The following is a 22,255-nucleotide window of genomic DNA, read 5'->3' as shown; positions in this document are numbered from 1 at the left end:
GGGCCACAGGAGCAAAGGAATGGAAGCATGGTGCCTGGGTGGGGTGACTGGGAGGAGGGTGCAGGTCATGGGGAGAGGGAGCACTAAGGATCAGGACTGATGGGGAGGGGAAGCTTTGATTTGTTCAAAGCAGAGTAAACAACCCCCAAAACATACGGTTAGGAAGCCGGGAGTTGAATCTTTATAGGGTAGCTCAGGCCTTGCAGAGCTGCCTCAGCACCCGGGGTGGGCAGGCACTGCTGGGAACCAGAGCCTGGGGAAGCCAAGGAGCCTTTTTCCAAAGATAATTTTGGGGGGGGGGGGGTACTCCAGCAGCCCACAGCCAAAAGGGACTTGCACTCACCCCAGGCATTCACCCAGTTTCTGGAAGATAGGTAACATCATGGGTTTGTCTTGAGAAAAAGGTTTTTCTCAGTATAGCAAGAGTCCTAGGCATTTGGCTAAAGCAAAACTGATATGGAAATCATTTGTGATGAGACTGAATGTCAGGTCTGAGTCAGTGAAGGCTCACTTCAGGAGTGAGAGGGAGCTTGGGTGGGGAAGCAGGAGTCAGCCTCCAACAAGGGCCTTGGTGCCCTTTGCCGCCACCACCAAGACATTTCCAGAAGGATCTCCCTTGTTGTGTCATGGCATTCTCTCCATTCCCCAGGGAGGAGAGCAGATAGCAGATGGGAAGGGCAGGGCTCGGGAGGGGGCTGGCAGGCACCTCCTCTATGTTACCTTCTCCCGGGCCAGTGGTGGGAGAGCCTGGTGGAAGGGTGGTTTATGCTTGGCCCTGGAAGATTCTTCAAGCCTGAATCCGATCCAGGCTGTGCACATAACTTGGTTAAGAGATAAAGCCCACAGAAGGTGTTCTGGGAGCACGGAAGCCAGAGGCTATTGACTGAAGAGCAGAGGCTGCACAGAAAAGGAGACGGTGAAGCCGAACCTTGTAGATGACAGGCTTTGCAGGAACTTTCACATCTAGGGAACCACAGTGGAAGTGGTACCCACCGGCAAGCACAGTGCCTTGTATTCAGTATGTGCTTGATGAGTAAATGAATGAATGAATGTTCCCCTGAGGATGTCCATTTTCAGGCATGCTGAGTTTTAAACCAAGATCTCCTAATATTCCTTCCTCTCAGTCTAAAATCAGGCAGCAAATCCTTGCAGATCACTGTTGTCATCTTGTGGGGCGTGTCTCTCAGCAACCCAACATCCTGACTGTATGAGAAGCTTCTTAAGAAGAAATGCTTTCCACACAGTCTGCTCTGAGCTCTCCTATTACCGAAGGCAGAGCTTAGAGCTTTCTGCAGAGGAACTCAAAGCCACTTTTTCCATAATCAACTACATGCATTAAAGGGAGTGATTTTTTTTTAATTCTCCCCAAGCCAGATTCCATTAATGAAACCCCATTTAACGGAAGTCAATTTACCAAAAAGAAAAAAAAATTGAATGTAATTGCTTAAATACATTTTATGTTGTCCTACGGTAGCAATTTCCTAGGCAAACTTGGAATTCCCCAGACCCCCTATAGTGAAGTTAATGTGGGCAGAAAGGTTTGAAGGGGAGAATCTCTCTTTGTGTTTCTCTCCTTTAATTACGATTCTAACAGGGAGCAAAATTAAAGAGGATCCTTGGGGTGGGGGGTGAGGTGGGGAGGGAGGGAAAGCAAAGAAACAGAATGAAATTCAGCCTAAATTGTTCCACTGCCTTCCCTGAGTACAGAGGCTCTATCTGGGTTGAGTGGGATGGTTTAGGTTTGAATCCCACCTCTGCCAATTAATAGCTGTGTGACCTTGTGCAAATTTCTTAACCGCTCTGTGCAGCCGGGTTGGTGCCGTGGGAAAAGACATAAAGAGCAGCAAGTGCAAGGGCAGAGAAGCACAAAAATGCAGTGTGTTTTCCAGTTCATATAAGGTCTTCTGTTTGACTGGAGAATGGGATGTGTGTGTGTGTGTGTGTGTCTGTCTGTCTGTCTGTCTATCTGTGTGACATGCTCAGAGAGGGAAGGCAGGCAAGAGTCATACCAGGAGGACTTCACTGGGAAGGTGGCATTTGATCAAAGACTTTGAGAAAGTGAGAGGGTGAGCCAGGTGGAGGTCTGAGAGAAGAGCCAGCCAGCAGTCAGAGAAATTGTCACGTGCAAAGGTCCTGAGGAAGGCCTGGCCAGTTTTGAACAGCATGAAGACCTGTGTGGCTGGAGCATAAAAAATAAGGAGAGGAGGAGACAAGAGAGTTGAAGGCACACTCGCTTTATTTTTTTTTAATAAATATATTTATTTATTTATTTATTTATTTATTTATTTATTTATTGGCTGAGTTGGGTCTCTGTTGCTGCATGCGGGCTTTCTCTAGTTGTGGCAAGTAGGGGCTACTGTTCATTGTGGTGTGCAGGCATCTTATTGCAGTGGCTTCTCTTGTTGTGGAGCACGGGCTCTAGGTGCACAGACTTCAGTTGTTGCAGCACGTGGGCTCAGTAGTTGTGGCTCATAGGCTCTAGAGCTCAGGCTCAGTAGTTGTAGTGCACGAGCTTTGTTGCTCTGTGGCATGTGGGATCTTCCCAGCCCAGGGCTCAAACTCATGTCCCCTGCACTGGCAGGCAGATTCTTAACCACTGCTCCACCAAGGAAGTCCCACACTGGCTTTTTTAAGGCCTGTGGACACCGATGAGGTCTTTGACTCTAAGGATTAGAGCCATTGAAGATTTGTTTTTAATTAATTCTATTAAGGTATAATTTACATAAAATAAAATTACCCATTTTTAAATGTTCACTTCTGGGTGCTTTGACAAATGTGTCTGTGCCGTATAACCACCATCTCATTCAAGACATAGAACATTTCCGTCACCCCAGAGGGTTCCCCTGTCCTCCTTCCCAGGCAGTCCCCACCTGTACCTCTCACCCCCGGCTCCGGCAACCACTGATGTGCTTTTTCTCACTGTAGATTAGTCTTTTCCAGCGTTTCATATGAACGGAATCATACAGTATATACTCTTTTATCACTCAGCATAATACTTTTGAAAATCGTTCACATTGTTGTGTGTGTCAGTCGTTCTTTTTATTGGAGAGTTTTGAGCAAGGCATGACACCATCACAATGGCAGAGTTTAATGTTAAACTATTTAAACGAGAGTTAAATGATTCCAACATTTAAGCCCTTAATTCTCTGAGAGATGCCAAGAAAACTCTCGAAGACACGTTTACGTCCAAGGAGGCAGGAGCAGAACAGAGTAAAGACACACAGGGCCCTGAGTTTAAGCCTTGGGAATGAACACTTGTCAGGCTTCCTGGGAGCAGGTGAAGGTGTAGGAGAAATGGGAGGTGAGTCCTGTCCCCTCGGGCCCCTCTAGCCTGGACATTTGGGGGTTAAAGCGGAGCCCGGGGCTGGAGAAGCTCGCTGACTCCCTGACCTTGATCATTCCTCTCATCCTGCTCCTGGGACCCCAGCACCCTCCCCTCATTCCATTTTGCAATAAACAGCCTTTGGTTCTGAATTATTCAGGTAAATCCTCCCTATCTCTACTCCCCTTATGTAAATAACCTCCAAGCTTTGTCATTGAGATAGAATTGAATTTGGCCTGGGGAAGAAAAAACCCACCATACTGTTTGTGGCTCCTTAGAAAACTTAAATGACTCTGCCTGTAATAAGCTATTTTAAATGGGATCTGGTGAGATACAGTAATTGGTTTCTGTAATAGCTCTTACTGTAGCAATATGGGTGATATTCCTGGAGTTTGGTGTGTCAGCATTTTCATTATAGTAAAAACTCAGTTTTGAAGGGTGAGAAGCTCCTTGATTAGTTCATTTGTCTAATACGCATTGATGGAGACCCACCATGCTGGATCTCTTCCTTTCTCCCCTCTAGATCATCTCCCCTCCCTTGTCTACCCTGTTCTACTCTTAGGAAGACTTACTTCTGAGACTACATCAGTATGCTCCCTTCCTCTCTGGCTTCCAATGGGGCTAGATCAACAGAAGCATCAGCAGTAGATTGGAGGAGGGGAGGCAGGAGAGTGAGTTCCAGGTATTCATTCCTTGCTCCCTCCTGGTGGGATCTGCACAAACTGGCTGTAGTCCCGGCTGACTGAAGATCTGGGTCCTGCAGGGTGGCCCTTTCTCTGCAGCCCTCTCCTTCAGGGATAACCATGTCCTCTCCAGGCCTGTGAGTGGTAACCAGACCCCTGTTAACAGCCTTGGGTTCCTGCCCCATCCTTGGTGGTGGTGAAGAGGCCATTCGTTCAACTGGAATTATTCTCGTATGACTGAGCCACCTGTTTTCTGCTGGAATCCTGACACACCTGCTTCGTATCAAGCGTTGTGCCAGGTGCTCAGTACAAAGATGGGGAGTAAAGAAGGCCGAGAATAAAACAGCAGCTGCCGTCTACCAAGAGCTTTCTATTTCCCAGAGACCGCGCTGAAGTCTTCTTTGTGTATTATCTCATTCAATCCTTGCAACCCTTTGAGAGAGGGATTATTATCCTCATTTTACAGATAAGTCACGGAGAATTTAAGTAATTTTCATAAGATAACACAGCGATCCCTCTAGAGCCCCAGCCTCTCCCCCGGCCCAGCCCACCCACCCACCCACCAGGCTGCACTGTCCTCTTTGAGGCATCGCCCTAGGGAGACACACACCTCGATACATGGATTACAACTGGAATAACATGCTGTGGCGTCACAGAGCAGGGGAAAGGAAAACGGTGTTTATTGAGCCAATATGTGTCAGATACCGGGCTAGGTTCTTTGCCCGTAAGGCCTCTCACTGATTCCCACAACTCTCCAGACTGGTGTTATTACTCCATTTTCAGGAAGATCAAATAACTGGTCCAAGGTCACACTGGTAGGAAGTGGCGAAGCCTGGATCTGAACCTGAGTCTGTGTGGCCTCAGAGCCAAGGAGAGGAGGAAAGGCCTTCCTGCGGATGTGGTCTTTGAGAGCCTCCTGAAGTTGTCTCAGGGGACATAGCTGGTGCAGGAGAGAGGGTTACGCCTAGATATATTCCAGCAGAAAAGGCAAAAGCACAGAAAAGGAGGAAGCTTGGAATGCTTAGTTGTAAGCAGCGTGTCCAGGCGGGGTGGGAGGGATGGTGCCGAAGGGGACAAAACAGGAGGTTTTGTCCCTGATTCAGATGCGAGGAGGAGGAGCAGGAAGACACTGGGCACCGGCCCCCTGGAGGCTGTGGGTCTGTGGGGGGGGCGGGGCTCCTGGGGTGCAGGAGAATGAGTAGAGGGAGGAGGGGCACCTGGGGCTCAGCCCAAGTGTGGCGGAGGGGCCAGCGCTGAGCAGAGGCCCTTTCAAGCAGGGGACACGGTGGAAAGTTTGCAAGGTCAGTCTTATGTGGGCCCTGGGGAGCCATGGAAGGTTCTTGAGCTCTGAGCAACTCTAAGAGGAAAGAACTGCTTGGCTTGAAATTTGGCTCAGGAAGCAGCTGGTCAAGAGGCTGGGGCAGTGACCAGTAATGGTGGGGGACATCCTGGCGCCCCACCACTGCGTCGGACTGGCTGAAGGCAGAGGAGGCTAATCTAAGGGAGGAGGGGTGGCCCAGCGGTCAGGGGGAGGCCTCTTGCGGAGGAGCAGGGACAGGGGCGGGAGCCAGAGGAGACCCAGGGCCTAGTGGGTAACCCCAAAACAGGCTCTCAGACCGGCGAAGAGCTGCACTGCCTGTGGTGGCTGCCTGAGCCCTTTCTCCTGACTCCTCGGAGGGCCTAGGGGGCTTGCTCGGCGTAGCTGAACCTCTGCCCGGGAGTGGGGGGCGGAACCTCTGCTGGAGAGCTGGGGCTGGGCCTCTGCTTGGGGGCTGGACCTTTGTGGGGGATCTGGATCTCTGCTGGAGGTGGGTATGTGGACATCTGCTGCGGGGATGGGGCCTCTGCTGGGAGGGCTGGACCTTTCTCCCGGGCGGCTAGACCACGGCTGGGGTGGAGAAATAGGCCTCTGCTCCGGGCCTGAAGCATCACCCCCTCCTCTCAGCATCTCAGCAGTGGGAAGAGCTCCTGGAGGAGCCAGCTCAAGCTGCCCGGGCTGCAGGCTACTGGAGAGGGGCTGGGGCGCTTGGCCCTCCCTTCTGCCAGGCCTGGGTGGAGGCCCCAGCACGGGCGTGGGCAGTGGGGGAGACCAGCGGTGGTCCCTGAACCCCCGCCTCGTGTCCCCACAGGTTCACCGGAGCCAGTCTCCCGGCCCCCGTCATCAGCAGCAAGAACTGGCTGCGGCTGCACTTCACGTCGGACGGGAACCACCGGCAGCGCGGCTTCAGCGCCCAGTACCAAGGTAGGCGGGGCCGGGTGGCAGGGATGACACCTGGGCCATCCTGTCCCCAAGCTGGGTCCGGTGTGTCTACAGGGTGTACCTGCCTCTGTTGTCCTGCTCTCATTTGCAGACCCAGAGGTCTGCATATCTGCGTCTCTACGTCTGCCATTGTGGTCTGTTGCCCAGAGGAGGACACTTCTCAAACTGTGTAGAGTTGTGTACCCTGAGCTGCCCCTCTTCAGAGCAGGCAAATCGTAATAGTTTATACGGAGGGTCTCCCGAGAGCCAGACACTGTGCTAGGCACTTGGCCAGCGTCATCTCACTTCATCTTCACCATTACCCTGTGAAGTAAATACTGTCACCATCCCCATGCGATGGACAAGAGAGCTGAGGCCCAGAGAAATTAAGGCAGTTTCCCCAGGTCATCTGAACTCCTGCCTTTTGAATCCAGAACCCACCCTCTTAACCGGCAGAGTTTAGCTTACCCCAGTATAAAGTGGGAGAGCTGCTCACTTTTCAAATCTCGTTCATTTCATGTAGAACATAAATGTTTGACAAACAATAGGCGAAACGACTTTAGGGATCTCTCTAGCTTAGATGCTCAGATCTGCGAAGAGGAGTCTGGTGGCAGGAGATCAGACCAAGAATGGCAGGTGGAAACTGCAGGTAAGCAGATTTCTGCTCCGATCGTGAAGAATTTTCTAACCCTGAGAGTCACCCGTAAAGAGGAGTGGGTTAACCCCAAGGCAGAGAGCTCTCCTCGCCTGGAGGGGATCCCAAAATGTGGTGAATGGGTGGGAATAGATGAAAACAGTCTTTTTCAACCTTGAGTTTGTTCAAAGTACACAAAACTTATCCACAGAGATAAACACCAAGGGTCAGTTTCAAAGTTGCTCATTAAGCCATTACTGTCACCAGTTACAAACTGGGGCTGGGTCTAATTGATTCGACGTGAACTTGTATTGCGCACCTATTAAGTAGACGGCCCTGTATGAGGCCCTGGGGAATAAAGAGTGGGCTGTGTTGTGAGTGAGTGCAGTGAATGGGCGTGCACAGGACACAGGCCGGATGGAAGAGGGAGCTGTGATCACTGCCTCACCGCCGAGGGTCAGGAGGGAGCGCTGATGCCCAGGGGAGGAGATCCTGGGCTTGTCCCTCCACGCCCTGCCTCGGAGGCTCTGAGGCTCAGGCTGGGACAGCGAGCCCGCTGCCCACCCAGGTGGTGGCACTGGCGGAGTGGGGCCCCCGGGGCCAGGCTTTCAGGCTGGAAACTGGGCTAAAGGCAGCACTGGGAGCAGAAGCATTACCTTTAAGATCTGACTCTTTTATGAACAGCCTCATTTCCTTAGCCTTGGTAGCAGGACTCCCTTGAAATATTTTTAAAAATAAACAGGAAACCAGCTTGGCGTCTGACGAGCTTCACAAAGCCTGGCTCCGAGAACGTTCCTGGAGACATTTTTTCCGCCGCTTAGGTTAGGCCTTTGTGGGAGTGAAGCACCTCTCTGGATCTTTCTGTTGTGTTTTCCAAAATAGAAAAGCAGAGATGAATGTTATTGTTTCATCTGATGAAATAGATGCCAGGTGTTTCTGACATTTCAAGTTTCTGAGGGCCCATTTGTCATGGTCATAGGTTAGGGTTTGCTGCCAGGCAACAGGCAATGAGAAGCCAGGCCCAGCAGTCTCTAGAAGGTCAGGAGCGCACATCCAGTGCACACCTACTGTGTGCCGGGCCCTGTACTAGGCTCTGTGTGAGTGTTGCCCCATTCGATTCTCCCCACAGCGCAGTGGTGAGTATGTTTTTAATCCCCATGTTTCAGTTAAGGAAGCTGAGGCTCAGAGAGGTTGTATAACTCGCCCAGCACACACAGATCGCACAACCTATAAGTGGTAAAGCTCAAATTCATTCACAGGCCTAGGTGAGATTTCCTGCAAAATCACAGGGCCTCCTCATATGGTGCTTTGGGTACCTGACTTTTCCTATTTGACTGGTAGCTTTTAAACTTTGTTTTGTTAATCTCACCCCACCATAAAAAAATACGTTTTCCATCACCACCCAGGACACACGTATCTATCTGTAGAACTAAAAGGAAAATGTCACCAAGTGGTATTTACCCTCAGTAAGTGTGATGCACCCTGAAAATTTCTTTTCCAATTTTTAATGTTAGTTGCAACCTCGAAATCAATTTCACAAGTCTGTAGCAAGGAACAACCCACAATCTGAAAAGCTGTTTTAGTTATGAACCTCTCAAAAGCAGGCCCTTTCTTTTTCTCTCTCTGACTCCCCCAGCACAGCCCGGAACAGGATTTGCACATTGGTGTGTGCCAGTGTGTCTCTCTGGGTTTCAAGAACTTGGCCTTTATTACTTCATTCAGACCTAACAGCAACTGTGTAAAGCAGGTACTACTATCAGCCCCATTTTACAGATGAGGGACGAGAGTTGCAGAGAGGGTAGGTCGCTCACTCAAGGTCACATAGACAGAATGTTGGAGCCCGAGTTTGAGCCCCAGCCGCGTTCATCTGGACCCGGCATGCTAATATACTGTGGTGTATCCTGATTGTGTACATACATGATTCTCCCCTGGGAACTTTCTCTAGTGTTTTCCAGACCGAGGGTACCTAGTGCAAGGGTCTACAGTGATCATTTGGAAACTCAACTGGTAACTTTATGAAGCAGGGTTTCTCAGCCTCTGCACAATTGACACTGTGGCCTGGGTGATCCTCTGTTGTGGGGGCCTGCCCCGTGCACTGCGGGAGGTTCAGCGGCATCCCTGGCCTCTACCCACTAGATGCTAGATGCCAGCAGCACTGGTACCCGCACTCGCGTGTCCACACTCACACACACAGAGTCATGACAACCAAAAACTCTCCAGACTTTGCCAAATGTCCTCTGAGTGCAAAATCAGCCCCCGAATGGGAGCCATTGCTCTACGGGAATGAAAAGTTTGGGACCACTAAAGACCATTCTAAGTTTTGCTGCTTGAAAATTCAGTTCTAGAGAGGAGCAGAGCGAGGTTTCAGTCAGGGGTCTAGCAGGAGACAGGAACATACTTACTACATGGCTTTAAGTGGAGAGTGTTTAGTGAGAGATCCAATTACAGAGGTGAGGGTGAGGTTAAAAGAACCCAGAGAGATGATGAGATTCCCCAGGGGGTGAACAGCAGGGAAGCCTTTACCACGCCAGGGAAAGGGAGGGGCAAGAGCTGGAGCCACTGAAGAGGGGCTGCCTGGCACAGCAGAGGGTCCTGAGCACTGCCAACCTATAGTGGGGGGGGGGGGGGGCTGGGACTCTGTGACCAGTGCAGGAGGAGGAGGCGGCCCAGGAATCTGTGACCAGTGCAGGAGGAGGGGGCCCAGGAATCTGTCACCAGTGCAGGAGGAGGGGACCCAGGAATCTGTCACCAGTGCAGGAGGAGGGGGCCCAGGACTCTGTGACCAGTGCAGGAGGAGGGGCCCAGGAATCTGTGACCAGTGCAGGAGGAGGGGGCCCAGGAATCTGTGACCAGTGCAGGAGGAGGGGCCCAGGACTCTGTGACCAGTGCAGGAGGAGGGGGCCCAGGACTCTGTGACCAGTGCAGGAGGAGGGGCCCAGGACTCTGTGACCAGTGCAGGAGGAGGGGGCCCAGGACTCTGTGACCAGTGCAGGAGGAGGGGGCTCAGGAATCTGTCACCAGTGCAGGAGGAGGGGGCTCAGGAATCTGTCACCAGTGCAGGAGGAGGGGACCCAGGAATCTGTCACCAGTGCAGGAGGAGGGGGCCCAGGAATCCGTGACCAGTGCAGGAGGAGGGGGCTCAGGAATCTGTCACCAGATCTTTCCCTTCTCCCTCCCTCACATCTGCTGTGCCACCCATCTGCCAACCCAATAGGAAACCAGCAACAAGGGAACAGAGGCTCTGCCCTGGTGTGCTCTGTGCCCTAGAAGGCTGAGCAGTTTGACCAGTGGGCCTGCTTGTTCTCTAGCCATCCACAGAGGTCCGCCTCTGGGGGCACAGGGCACGGCGGAGAAGCTGAAGAGTGGACCCGGGGAGTCATCAGCAGGGATCCGCTTCGTCCGCGCTCAGCTTTATTGCATTAGAGTCTCAAGGGATGTAGGGCACGTCAGAGCCAATGATTACCCACTCCTGATTTTATCGATGGATGTTTTGTCCCAGAGAAACAAAAAATAAAATTAAAATAAATAAAATAAAATAAATCTAACTAACCTACAACACAACACACTCCATTCTTATCTTGATCCAATCAGAATTTAGGGCTGTTCGTGGCCAGACACAGTTTTAACCAATATCGCATGGTATCAGAGGGTGTGAGTTCTAGGCTTGCCCTGCCTGGAGCTGGCTGTCAGAAGGTGGGCAGTTGTATTTCACTCAGCGAGCTTGTCCCATGTGATACTACCATGTGACAGCACAGAAAGATGAGCACATAGGGCAGTCTCTGCTCTCACGGAGAGCAGGTGAAAGAGAGGAACAGACATGAATCTGTAACTTCTGTGCCGCATGAGAAGAGCTGTAGTTGAGGCCTGATGAAGGGTTCTAGGACTGGAGATAAAGGAGCGCTTGATTTTGCTGGAGATACTTAAGGAAAGCCAGAAAAGGGCAGTGACGGCAGTGTGAGTCTCAACAAGATGCCAGGCAGACAGTGGGAAGACGCTAAAGTGAGATAACATGAGAGTGCTAGGTCTGAGGAACCACAAATACCCCTGTGTGTCTGGAGCACAGGTCTGCAAACTACAGCCTGCAGGCCGGCCCCAGCCCCCTGTCTGTTTTCATATGGTTCTTGAGCTAAAAATGGGTTTTACATTTTTAAATAGTTGAAGGAAAAAAATCAAAAGAAGCATATTTCAAAACACATAAAATTATATGAAATTCAAATTTCAGTGTCCATAAATAAAGGTCTTTTGGAACTCAGCTACTCTCATTCATAGACAAACTGTCCGTGACTGCTTTAGTGCTACCGGACTTGGGTAGTTTGCAACTGGTACAATGGGCCACAGCCTAGTATATTCACTCCCAGGCCTTTTACAGAAAACTTTGCTGACCTGGACCAAAGTCTTCAGTCGAGAGCAGTGAGGGGTAGCGAGTCATGAGGCGGGAGGGTGAGGCAGGGTCTCGTTGTAAAAAGCTGCAGTAAAGCTGGGCTTGATCCCATGGTCCTGAGAAGTGATCAGTTTTAACAAGAGGGGAGATGTGGTCACATTTTCATTCTAGAAAAATCTTTGTCTAGAATGGAAATCATGGGAGACATTTACGAGTTTTGGAGAGTGAGAGGATGACGAGGATCCAGAGGGGAGGCAGAGGCAGTGGAGATGGAGAGGGTGAGACAGCCCAGAAGAGACCTTTCCATGCTAAACCACCCTGGACTCGTCAGATTTGGGCATGAGTGGCCATGGGGGAAAGGAAAGAACGAGTCAGGGGTGCATCTTGGGCTTCTAGCTTGAGTAAGTGAGTGAAAAAATAAAAATACTCTTCACCAAGGTAGGTTCTGGCACAGGCAGATGGGGATAGATTTTGCTTGAGATGCATTGATCCTGGGGTAGTATTGGGATATCAGGGGTTGGGAAACTATCTAATAAGTACTTGGCTATTCTGTCCATCTGTAGCTCAGAGAAGAAGGGTCTGGGCTAGAGATAAAGATGTAAAAGGTTCAAGGCAAAGTAGAGGCTGAGGCCGCTAATCCCCTTCTAAGGCATGAGTCCTCCCCATGTGTGTAACGTGGGGCCCAAAAGTGTGGGCTTTTAAAGTGGGTTCCTTGGATGCCAAGGGGTTCTCACAGCAGCTGTTTTGCTGGGGGCTGAGAAGGTGGGATTTCCACTCCAACTTCAAGCAGAGAAATCCCTCTTTGACCTGTTTGTAGCAGGCATTTACCTAAGCGGATTAAAATAGGTTCCTGTACCTGGCAACCCCAGGACTGGAGGTTCTATAAGGTGCCTTCCAGTTTTGGAAGACCACTGAGGTTGTGTAATCAATCCCTCTGTCTCTAGGAAAGGAGTATTTCCAGTCCTTCTCAGAGTGTTAATTGCTGTCTTGGTTGTTTTATTTTCGTTTGTTTTTTTTTTTTGAGCCTACAGGGATGACAGTGAGAAGAGCCTTTCTTAAATGCCCCCAGTGGCCAATGACCACACGCGATGAGGGGCTTCCCTGGCAGGGAGGATGGCACCCCTCAGTACTGCTTTCCTCATCTGTGGAGGGAATAAAATTAACCCCACAGGGCGACTGGAAATTAAAGGAGCTCCTGCGAAAACATCCGCCATGTGGCAGGCACTCAGGAAATGGAAACTTGAAGCTTCCTACCCCATGAATCACACGGACCCCCTGTTTTATGAAAAACCCTTGTGCAATGAGAGCGAGCTGGTGGCTCTGGCTCCTTCTCACATGTGGTCCCTTTGCTGCCACTCTGACCTGATGATCATCCTCTAGTGCCTGTCCCTCCCTTCAGCCAGATCCTAGCCCAGCCCCGCTGTCCCTCTCACTGCCTCTCTTGTCAAGTCAACCCTGGTGACCAAGATATTGGAGGATATCCTGCTTTCTAGAAGTCCTGTGCTGAGCCTTATTTTCTGCCAAATAAACTTTTCCATTTGAGAACAATTTACCTTTACTGAGATGCTTGAAGCTTTTTATAGTAACAAGCTGAAGCTTCTGTTTTTCACATGAGCATGTTACATTCTTACTTGTGACTGATCCACAATCCCGGGCCAGAGCAAACGTGCCTCAGGCATCCCTTGGTCCAAGTTCTGACTCTTTCTCCCTATTCTTGTCGGTGCCCTGAGCTGCCACACCCTTACCAGCCTCATTTCCAGGTCTGGGCCTCCGGGGGCCTCGGCACAAATCTCAGGAGCCCAGGTCCGGGTACCCACAAAGCCAAGCTCCTGAGTTTAATCAAGAGCGAGTCTGAACTGAAAAGTGAGCGTGAACACACGTGCGGCGCCCCTCACCTCACCAGACTTCGAGTGTAACCCCTTCCTTTTGCCAGAAGTGAATTCAAAGCACATATTCTGTAACAGCTGGTCATTCATCCACTCAGTCATCAAACTCTTATTGAGAACCTTCCGTGTGCCTGGCTCTGTGTCTGTCCCGAGATGCAGACAGAGGAGCTGATGCGGCAAATGGCTAGAAGCAGACCTGCCGTTGCGGTGTACTGAGGGGTTCCGCAGAGGTCCGAATGAAGCCTGGAGAGGGCAGTGACTTCTCCCTAGGACCTAGAGACAGAGAAACAGAGAGGACGTAACCTCTGAGTGAGGCCTTGACCAGCAACAGGTAGCCAAGCAGAGAAGAGGAGAAAGGATGTTCCAAAGAGAGAGGACAGCCGGGCAAAGGCAACTGAAACCAATAACCGATGACCATATTGATTCCCTTAAACATTCTTCTGGACATTTCCTCCAGCTGACTTCTGGCAAGTTGTTCATGAAGACCACTGCACAGCGCATTATTAATAGCAAAGCATATACATGTATCCTTTCTCAAATTCTTTTCCCATTTGCGTTATTACAGAGTATTGAGCAGAGTTCCCTGTGCATACAGTAGGGTTAGGGTTAGATACATGTACGAGGGTGAGTCAACAATTATCCACCCTCTGGTTATATTAAAACTTCTGTAAATGCTACAGCCAGAGTGCAGATAGATTTTGACTCACCCTCATATATGTATAACCGAATCACTTTGCTGTACACCTGAAATTAACACAACATTGTTAATCAACTATACTCCAATGTAAAATTAAATTTTTTTTTTTTAAAAATAGCAAAGCATTGTCCTAGGAATTAGAACATGGGCCACCGCTGACGCTGCCCCCATCCACCGTGCCAGGGTCCTCCTCTACTTTAGGAATTCCAGCGGCACGGCGAGTTTTGCAGCGGTTAACCAAGAAACTGCACCAGCAGCTCCCACCAGAGCACTACTTACAACTTGAATTAGGCTGATGATTCCTTTTCCCACCATGTTTAAAAAATCACCCAGCATGGTGCATAGCCAGCTTCAGAGGAATTTCGCAAAAATTTCTCAACTCTCCATTATCCTTCGACACTTGCATTTTCCGCATTGGTCACTGCCAGAGTTTGAGTTTCTTTGAATGATTTCTATACCAATGTTTTGCTCTTCATTTAGCTGGAGCAGTGAATCCAAGCCTGGAATGCACTGAAGCAAAGCACCCAGGCGATGCCTTTGTCAACAGCAGCAGTGGTAGCATTCAGGGCATCTGGGACTATTTCTTTTCATCCTCTTCCACGTCCCTCGTCCCAGCAACCTTCAGCAGAGTTACTCCATCTGAAGTTTTGCCAGATGTTCATTTAGTTTTTCTTTTTCATGGTCACTAATAGTAACATTCTGACTTCTCAGCGATTTCTTAAATATGTTCTTCAGTTTGAATTTTGTCACCTTTTCCTGGCAAGCATGTGGCATCACCTCTGGTCACAGTAACCTCTCTAGTTTCTCCTGGAGAAAAACATCTTAAAGATTCACGGTCCAGCTCCCTTTTCCAAATATTGCACCATCAGTAGCAGTGGCTTTGTTGGCTTCATTCTATGACACCAAAACTTAGACCTTGGGCTCTTATAACCCAAAAGCCAACTTTCATCCTATTCCAAAGGAGTGTACTGAGGGCATTTTAAGCAGTTGTAACCAAAGACTTTCACTGAGCATTGGCAATTTCAGGAGTGGGTACAGATATGGGGATATATGTGTAGATGCAGCTGATTCACTTTGTTGTACAGCAAAAACTGGCACAACAGTGTAAAGCAATTATATTCCAAAAAAGGGTTTTAAAATAAGAGTGGGTACAATGGACTGGGCACTGGAAACCATCAGTATCCTAGAATCCCCATTTCTGAACTTTTGATGTATTATTCAAGTAGGGAGATGTATAATCTTAGCCAACTTTTGTGCCTTCAATTCCTAATTCATCATTCAGTGTTTTCCTGTCCTCTATTGTAAGCACACCCTTCGAGCCTTTGTGGTTACATCAGAAATGATGTTGTTGATTTCTCTCTCCATTTATAGAAATTGTGGCAAATTGAGCAGTCTCTTCACGGTTTGTCACAGGTTTGGGCTGCTTCCTGAGTTCAGCAGTTATAGCATCAACACGCAGCATCACACCTTTCCCAGTCTCCATCGGATTAGCACCTTTGCTAATCTTCTTGAAGCCTTCCATGGCAGTCAAGCATGCCAGTATGGTAGCAGCGGTGGTGCCACCCCAGCCTCTTCATTTGTGTGTTGGCAGCATCCCAATCAAGTCTGATGTGATAGTTTTATATTTATCCTTTAGGTCAGTTGACCTGGTAACAGATACCTCATCTTTTGTTACTTTGAGGCATCCCCAGCTCTGTTCTGTAATCACCGTTCTTCCCACTGTTCTTCATAGTAAGGGCTTCCCCATCTGCCAGAAGGTCTACACCTTGAAGCATTAGGTCTTAGGCATCAACATCGAATTTTATATCTTTGGTATGAGTCTCAGTGAGATGAGGAGCCAGTGTGCCAGACCTTAGCTTTGTCTAGCAAAGGACAGTGAGTGATGAAAGCATTTCTCCAGGGCTGGTGGCCAGGCAGTGAGGCAGGTCCTCAATGACAAGGGAGGGGCAGAGTGCAGGATCTACACTCAAGTTTTCGAAATGGTAATCAGATTTCCATTTTTAAAAGACCACCATCTGCAATATTTTTTAAGATGGGCTAGAGACAGTGAATTGGTGAATAAAAACCAAGCAAAAAAGGATGCGTTTACAGCAGGAGTGACTTAGAACATTGAAAGAAGGATACACGTTGAAGAAATTTTCTGAGGTTGAATGAACCGGATTTGGTGTGAATGTGGATGTGGGGGCACATGAAGGGATGGTCCAGCCAGCAAGACAGCCAGGTGGTGGGGAAAGGCGAGTGACCAGGCTGAGTGCAGGGGCTCATTGTTTGGGAGGGATGTCTGAATCTACTGGGATGAGAGGAAGCCATAGGTTCCATGCACTTCTTGATTCCCGGAGCCGTGGAGGCAGGTTAGGCCTCTCTCTCCCATCTCCTCCACTGACAGGTCCTTGTCTCCCACTAACTCAGCCCAATAACTGATGCTGCAGACTAGAGAGGCATTTGTATTGCCAGATTCTTCTAGCTAAATGTGTACCATGTGTCCCGCTAACCTTTACAACAGCGGGGAAATGTCTTGTAATTAACCAGAATATAAAGGATGAATGGAGCAGCCTGGCAGTCTCCTGTAGTCAGCATCATTCAGAGCAGATGAATGTACCTACTAAGATTTCCATCAACCACTTAAAGCCAGCACTTTTCTCTTGGGAGTGCTGACTTTGTTCATATACAGTACAAACACATGTATAAGTATGAATTATATTTGTATGTGAATGTTTGTAGCCACGCATACACAGGGGCACGAATGTGTTCTTGCAGGTGCGCTGGTTGTAGACACAGACGTGCATGTGTGCATGGATGTGTGGCGTGCCTATGTGCTTTAGGGGTGTGCATTCAAGTGTAGCCGGGACCAAGGAGCCGGGCCTAGGCTCCACTTTTTCTCCATTGCATCAGTAGTTACAGAATCCTCTTTAGAGACCAGTGCTTCAGTGTAATATCATTGGTGCTATGCTAGTAGGCGCTCCGTGAATGAATGTTCAAACAAGAAGAGTTACACCCCAGAAATTCTCCAGGTCCTTGCTGTTTTGCCCTTGCTTTCTGATTAGGTCTGTCAGCAGTGTGCTATGGAGACCTAGAGAGAGAAGTGCCCTTGTTCTCTGACCCTTTACACCAGGTCTGCCCAGGTCTGTCCAGCCAGTTCTTCCATGAGCTCATTTCAAGGCTGATTTCCCACAGTGCCCCATTTTCCATGGTCACTCACCACGCACTTGGTCAGACTGAGACAAATTAACTGTCTTAATTCAGGGTATGAACGCTTCCCTGGGATTGCCCCAAAACTGCGACCCCGGCACACAGAGGTGGTTTCTAGATGCTAAGGTCCCTGGTGATGTGGATCTTGCCACGTGGGTACCCCCCAGCCAGGTTGCTTTCTGACCCATTCATCAGTTCTGGTGATGGCATGGGCCAACTATAGGCTCCACCTCCCCAGAGCCTGGGCCAGCTGGGCCTGGATGAACGTTTTTTGAGAGATTGTGTTGTTGGTGTGGGAACCCCTGCCCACAGAGCTGCAGCCCCCACATTTCCCAAGCTAACGTGGGGGGCAACCGACAGCATGGGTGACACAGCCTCTCAGACCCGGCTCAGAGGGGCAAACGGTCCCAAAGTTTGCATATAAGTGAAGGAGCCCCCTCCAGCTTTTCAGGTTTCTTCTTAAGCAGTTCTTCTCATCACCTTAACAAATTCCAACCTGTGATGAGTAGCAGGACACAAAAGAGGAAGAACGGAGTTAGCTGGGAGGCATGATGATGTCATCCAGTGGCTATTAAGCACTGATGTGTGAGGTTAGACAGTCCTTCTTGGAGAGGACCAAGTAGAGAGGATGGATGTAGACATTGGAAGGATTCCCTCTGGGGCCTGGAGTAGGGGAGGGGCAGGAGCCTCTTCTCAATGCAACCGCGAGAAGAGAGGAACAGGCCTCCCTCTTAGCACCCCCCGCCCCATGTCCGCCTGCATCTCACAGTCCCCCTTCAGCAGCTACAGGGAAATCCCAAGCAGTGTTTGACCCTGGGAATGGCTTCCACGGGGCACTGGCCCCCTTCCTCACCCCCTCCTCCATCGGACATTAGAACCTGAACAAGGGGCCTGGGAAGACTCTGACTCACCTCCTCCTCCTTTGCCGGACGCCCTGAGCCATCACCACAGACCTGCCTTCACACAGGCTGCGCTGGGTCACAGAGACCCCTCTCCCACCCCCTGCCCAGTGCTGGGGCTTCAGAGAGAAGAGTTCGAACTGTTCTCACAGTGCTGGGACCACTCCTATTCTCTTAGGGATGTTGAATCAGAGGACATTTTTCTCCTGCTGCACCATTATTAGCTCGGCTTGAATAATGCATGTTTCCCTACTAATACCCTCTGTTTGATAATGGGCCTACGTTAGTGTTCATTGGAAATTTTCCTGCTGGATACACGTGGAGAGTAATGCAAATTTATGAAGGGATTTGAATGCACATTGGGAAGAGGTGACTCCATGGTAGTAACTCAATTTTATCAGGCATTCAGCTTAGACAGCAGCTTGCTGGGGGGCCAGGCTTTGGGGAGCTTTTTGAAATAGGCAGGGCAGGGATGGGCAGGAGGCGGGGGGGTACTGGGAGACGGCCCCCTTTGCACACCTGATCACTGTGGGCTTTAGTTCCAGGATTGACATGTTATCTCAAGTGCAGAGTGAATACCTGAGTCTCCAGGGGCTGAGCTGGGGAGGGAGCAGATGCTGCAGAAGGTTGACCATGCCTTTGGGATTACTTCAGGAACAGGTCACAAGAGAAGATGCTGAGGTCCTGCCAAGAGCACAGCTGCCTCCTGGTTGTGTGACCTGCAGTAAATCACTTACACCCCTGTGAACCCCAATTCTCTTATCCATCAAGTAGGTACAGTCACTACCCATCAAGGTTATTGAACATATAAAGACCAAATGAAATGATTACTGAGGGCCTGATATGACCAGGCACTATTCTAGGTATTAAGGACACAGCAATGAACAAAACAGACAAAAATCTCTGTCTTCGTGGAGCTTATGTTGCAACATAGGGTGACAAAAATCACTCAGAAAATGATATGTATGCTGGAAAGTTAGGGATGACGTGAGGAAGAGGGTAGGGAAAGCTGGGGTTGGAGGCATAGTTTTAAATGGAGTGGTCAGAGAAGGCCTCCAGGAGGAAGTGGTGTTGACACAAAGGTTTCAAGGAGAAAAGGGAGCGAGTCATGAAGATATCTGGGGACGAGCCTTCCAGGGAACTGGCAGGCTGCCGCAGAAACGTGCCTGGTGTATTGTTGGAACATCGGGGGGCCTGTGTGGCTGGAGAAGAGTGATTGAGGTCGAAGATGAGGTCAGAGAGGTTGCAGAGAGGGCCGATTGGTCTGGGCAGGCCCTTTTAAAGACTGGCTTTTACTACAGGAGAGTTAGGTTGCCCCTGAAGAGTTTTGAGCAGAGATGTAATTTGGTCTGACTTCTGTTTTAACAAGATCCCTCTGGATCTCATGTCGAGAACAGACTAGATGGGGGCAAGTGTGGAAGATGGGAGGCCATGGCAACAAAGGGAGACGTCTCATAGATTTGGACCAGGGAGACAGATGTGGAAGCTGCATTGGGGATATATTTGGAAGGGTTTGCTGATAGATCGTGTGTGGGCGCGAGAGAAAGAGAGGGGTCTGTGATGTGGATTTAAGTAAAGAACTTGTAAGGCCCTCAGCCTGGGGCTTGGCACGGAGGAAGTGCTGGTCCCAGTTGTTACCACTGCTGGTAACAGTCAGAGTGGACGTGAGCCACCTGGCAGGGGGTCTGGAGTTGGACAGATAAACCAAGCCACGTAACCAGAGACAGGATGAAGCCCTTGGCAACCAGCAGAATGCTTTGGAGCATAGCAGTACTCAGACCCAGAGGAGGTTGATGGATTCAGAGGAATGGCCTGTGGAACTGTGGAGTCCTGGCTCTGGGGCCGTTTGTGTGCTATTTGGCCAAGTCCTGATAAGCTACAGACTGGACTTAGTGTTGGGATCAAAACCCAATTCAATCCATCAGGCCACCACCTGCACCAGGTACCCTCCATCCCCCAGTGACCTCCCAGCCTCAGCTGCCCCTGCCCACAGTAGGTCAGCTGGCGTGGGCTGGGCTCGGCTAGGTGGATTGGCTCTGCACCTCATGTTCTCATCCTCCTGCGACCAGCCATGTCTTCTCCCAACGATGGCAGAGATTTCAGTGGGCAAGCCTAATCTGGCAGGCACTTTTCAAGTCTTGGGACATGTCGAGGCCTCCATAATAACCAAACCCATAGTCAAGGGGTGAGGAAATATACTCCGTTTCTTTAATGGGAAGGACTGCAGTCACATTGCAACGGGTGTGGATACAGTGAGGGCGACAACGGGGACCCCCAATCCAACGTGCCACACCTGGCCAGCGCTGGTTCAGGAGGGGAGCAGAGCTGCAGAGGGCAGGCTACAGGGCGTCTCAGGTGGACGCTCACGACCGGTTTGCAGGGAGATCGTCTTGGCTGCCTCTTGACAGCGGCTCTTCTCTGTGCTTGAGGCCCTTCTGCACTTGAACGCTACCCTTGGTGTATCCCTGCCCAGAGGGGCTTCTGGCTGTGACCCACTGTGGAATGTCCCAAGCTAAGAGAGGGATCGTTCGAGAGGCACTCATCCCCAGTCCCAGGCAACAACTTAACCGGATTTCCTTTTCACCTCTTCTCTAGTCAAGAAGCAAATTGAGTTGAAGTCTCGAGGCGTGAAGCTGATGCCCAGCAAAGATAACAGCCAGAAGACGTCTGTGTGTAAGTGTCCGCCCTGCCGGGCCTCTTGCGCGAGATCAGACCCGCCGCTGCTGTGACCGCGGGGAGGCGGGATGCTGCTGCGCTGATGTCCCTTCAGCCCTGCTTCCCTCCGCCCGGGTCTGCGCGTGCGCACACTGACCTCGTGGCCAGTGCGCAGGTCCGGGGCCTGCCCTTTGTCTTCTCGTGTTCCTCCTCCCACTCCCCTCCTGCCTCTTCTTTCTCCCTCACTTCCCATTCGAACTGCGGTCCAGGGAGTCATTACTACTACATTTCTGTCTTTATTTTTCCTTTTGAATCACTTCCACATGCTAAGACAATCCTTTTTTCTGGCTCCTCATCTAGGAGTCAGTAAATTCCAGCTGGGATATTGGAGGCTTCAGGGCCCTGATTCCAGCTCCCAAGGCAAGATTGGGAAGGAGAGAGAGGGGAATGCCTAGAACTTCCACCAGGGTCCCTGAACCTGGCTGGGCAGAGAGTGGGCTAGAGGGTGGGGGTCCTGCTTCTTGAGCCAGTGGGGCAGTGCTGGGGGCTCTCTGCTTGGACACAGGGCAGATTCTGTCCATGGGAACGTGTTCCTGCCATTGGTGTTTGAAAGATCAAAAGGGAGATGTCCAGTGTTGGGGAATTGTCTGGAATGTCACTCCAGAAGCACCTGATGCTAAGGGGCTTTGGAGCTAGAGCATAGGAAGGCTTTCCAGAAGGTTCTGGGCTGCTCCAGGAGGCTGGACTTGAAAGCAGAGCAGAATTTTCTAAGAAACACTCCTTTTTTGTTCTGGAGGTGGGGGCAGGGAGCCTGCCATGGTCCCCCAGTCACCTGGCCTTCCGGTCTACCTTCTCCCTCCCTTTGCCCTCCGCTTCTCATGCCCTCATCTCTCTCTCTCCACGCGTCCTTCCTCTTTCCACTTTCCTCTCCTTCCTCTCCCCTTACCTATCTGCTTCCCCCTCTTTTGCTCTCTGTCTCTGCTTGCTGCTGACCCTCTCCTTTCCTCTTTCACCTCCGTGTACTCACTTCTCCTGAGGTGCTGGAAGTGCTTGCTGGAGAAGGGCTGAGAGCAACCATGGGTGGGTCCAGAGCTCTGTGCTGTGGGTGGCAGGGAGCAGTGGGGGGAGCGGCAGTTTGGTCCCAAAGCCGCAGGAAATTGAGCCTGACCATGGGTCTTCTCTGGTCTTTCAAGTCCTCCAACTGGAGACGGACACCACTTCTGGCCTCTGGGGATGATTGTCTCTGGTCACCCTGCCACAAAGGGGGCTGGATGGCAGAGGGCCGCCCGGAGGCCCTGCTTCTGACGAGGGAGCCAAGAGAAGGAGCAGAGGTTAGGTCAGGAGTCTGCAGGGAAGGCTCGAGACATGGCCTGGGCCCACACAGGCTCTTTCTTTCTGTAGCCACGGGACACCAGAGGAATCAAGGCAGGCACGATTTAACTTCAGAGTTTGCCCTGGGGCCACGGACAAACTTTAACAAAATTGCTCCGATTTGGGAGAGCAAGTTTTTATCCTAGTTGTATCCTTTGGGTAACTGTGTTACCCCAGGCCCTAACACCTCAGTTTCCACACCTGTAGAATGGGGATGCAAAACCTCATCCTCCCTTCCTCCCAAGGCTGCTGCTGGATCTGAGATGGGCCTTCTTGACTTAGGACTCCAGGAGGTCCAT

The 22,255-nt window shown here is 50.5% G+C and overlaps 1 protein-coding gene across 2 annotated transcripts in view; it reads left to right on the top strand.

The window, feature by feature from the left end:
• CSMD2 (CUB and Sushi multiple domains 2) overlaps positions 1-22,255 on the top strand; it is a 629,134-nt gene that overhangs the window by 297,306 nt on the left and 309,573 nt on the right. For both annotated transcript variants that reach the window (XM_057744228.1, XM_057744218.1), the window contains exons 6-7: positions 6,135-6,247; positions 20,526-20,603. In XM_057744228.1, the coding sequence (XP_057600211.1) occupies positions 6,135-6,247; positions 20,526-20,603 (191 nt within the window). The remainder of the gene's footprint in view (positions 1-6,134; positions 6,248-20,525; positions 20,604-22,255) is intronic.

Source organism: Hippopotamus amphibius, chromosome 1 (assembly GCF_030028045.1).
Source record: "Hippopotamus amphibius kiboko isolate mHipAmp2 chromosome 1, mHipAmp2.hap2, whole genome shotgun sequence".
NCBI lineage: Eukaryota > Metazoa > Chordata > Mammalia > Artiodactyla > Hippopotamidae > Hippopotamus > Hippopotamus amphibius.
This window is presented reverse-complemented; position numbering and strand designations above follow the sequence as displayed.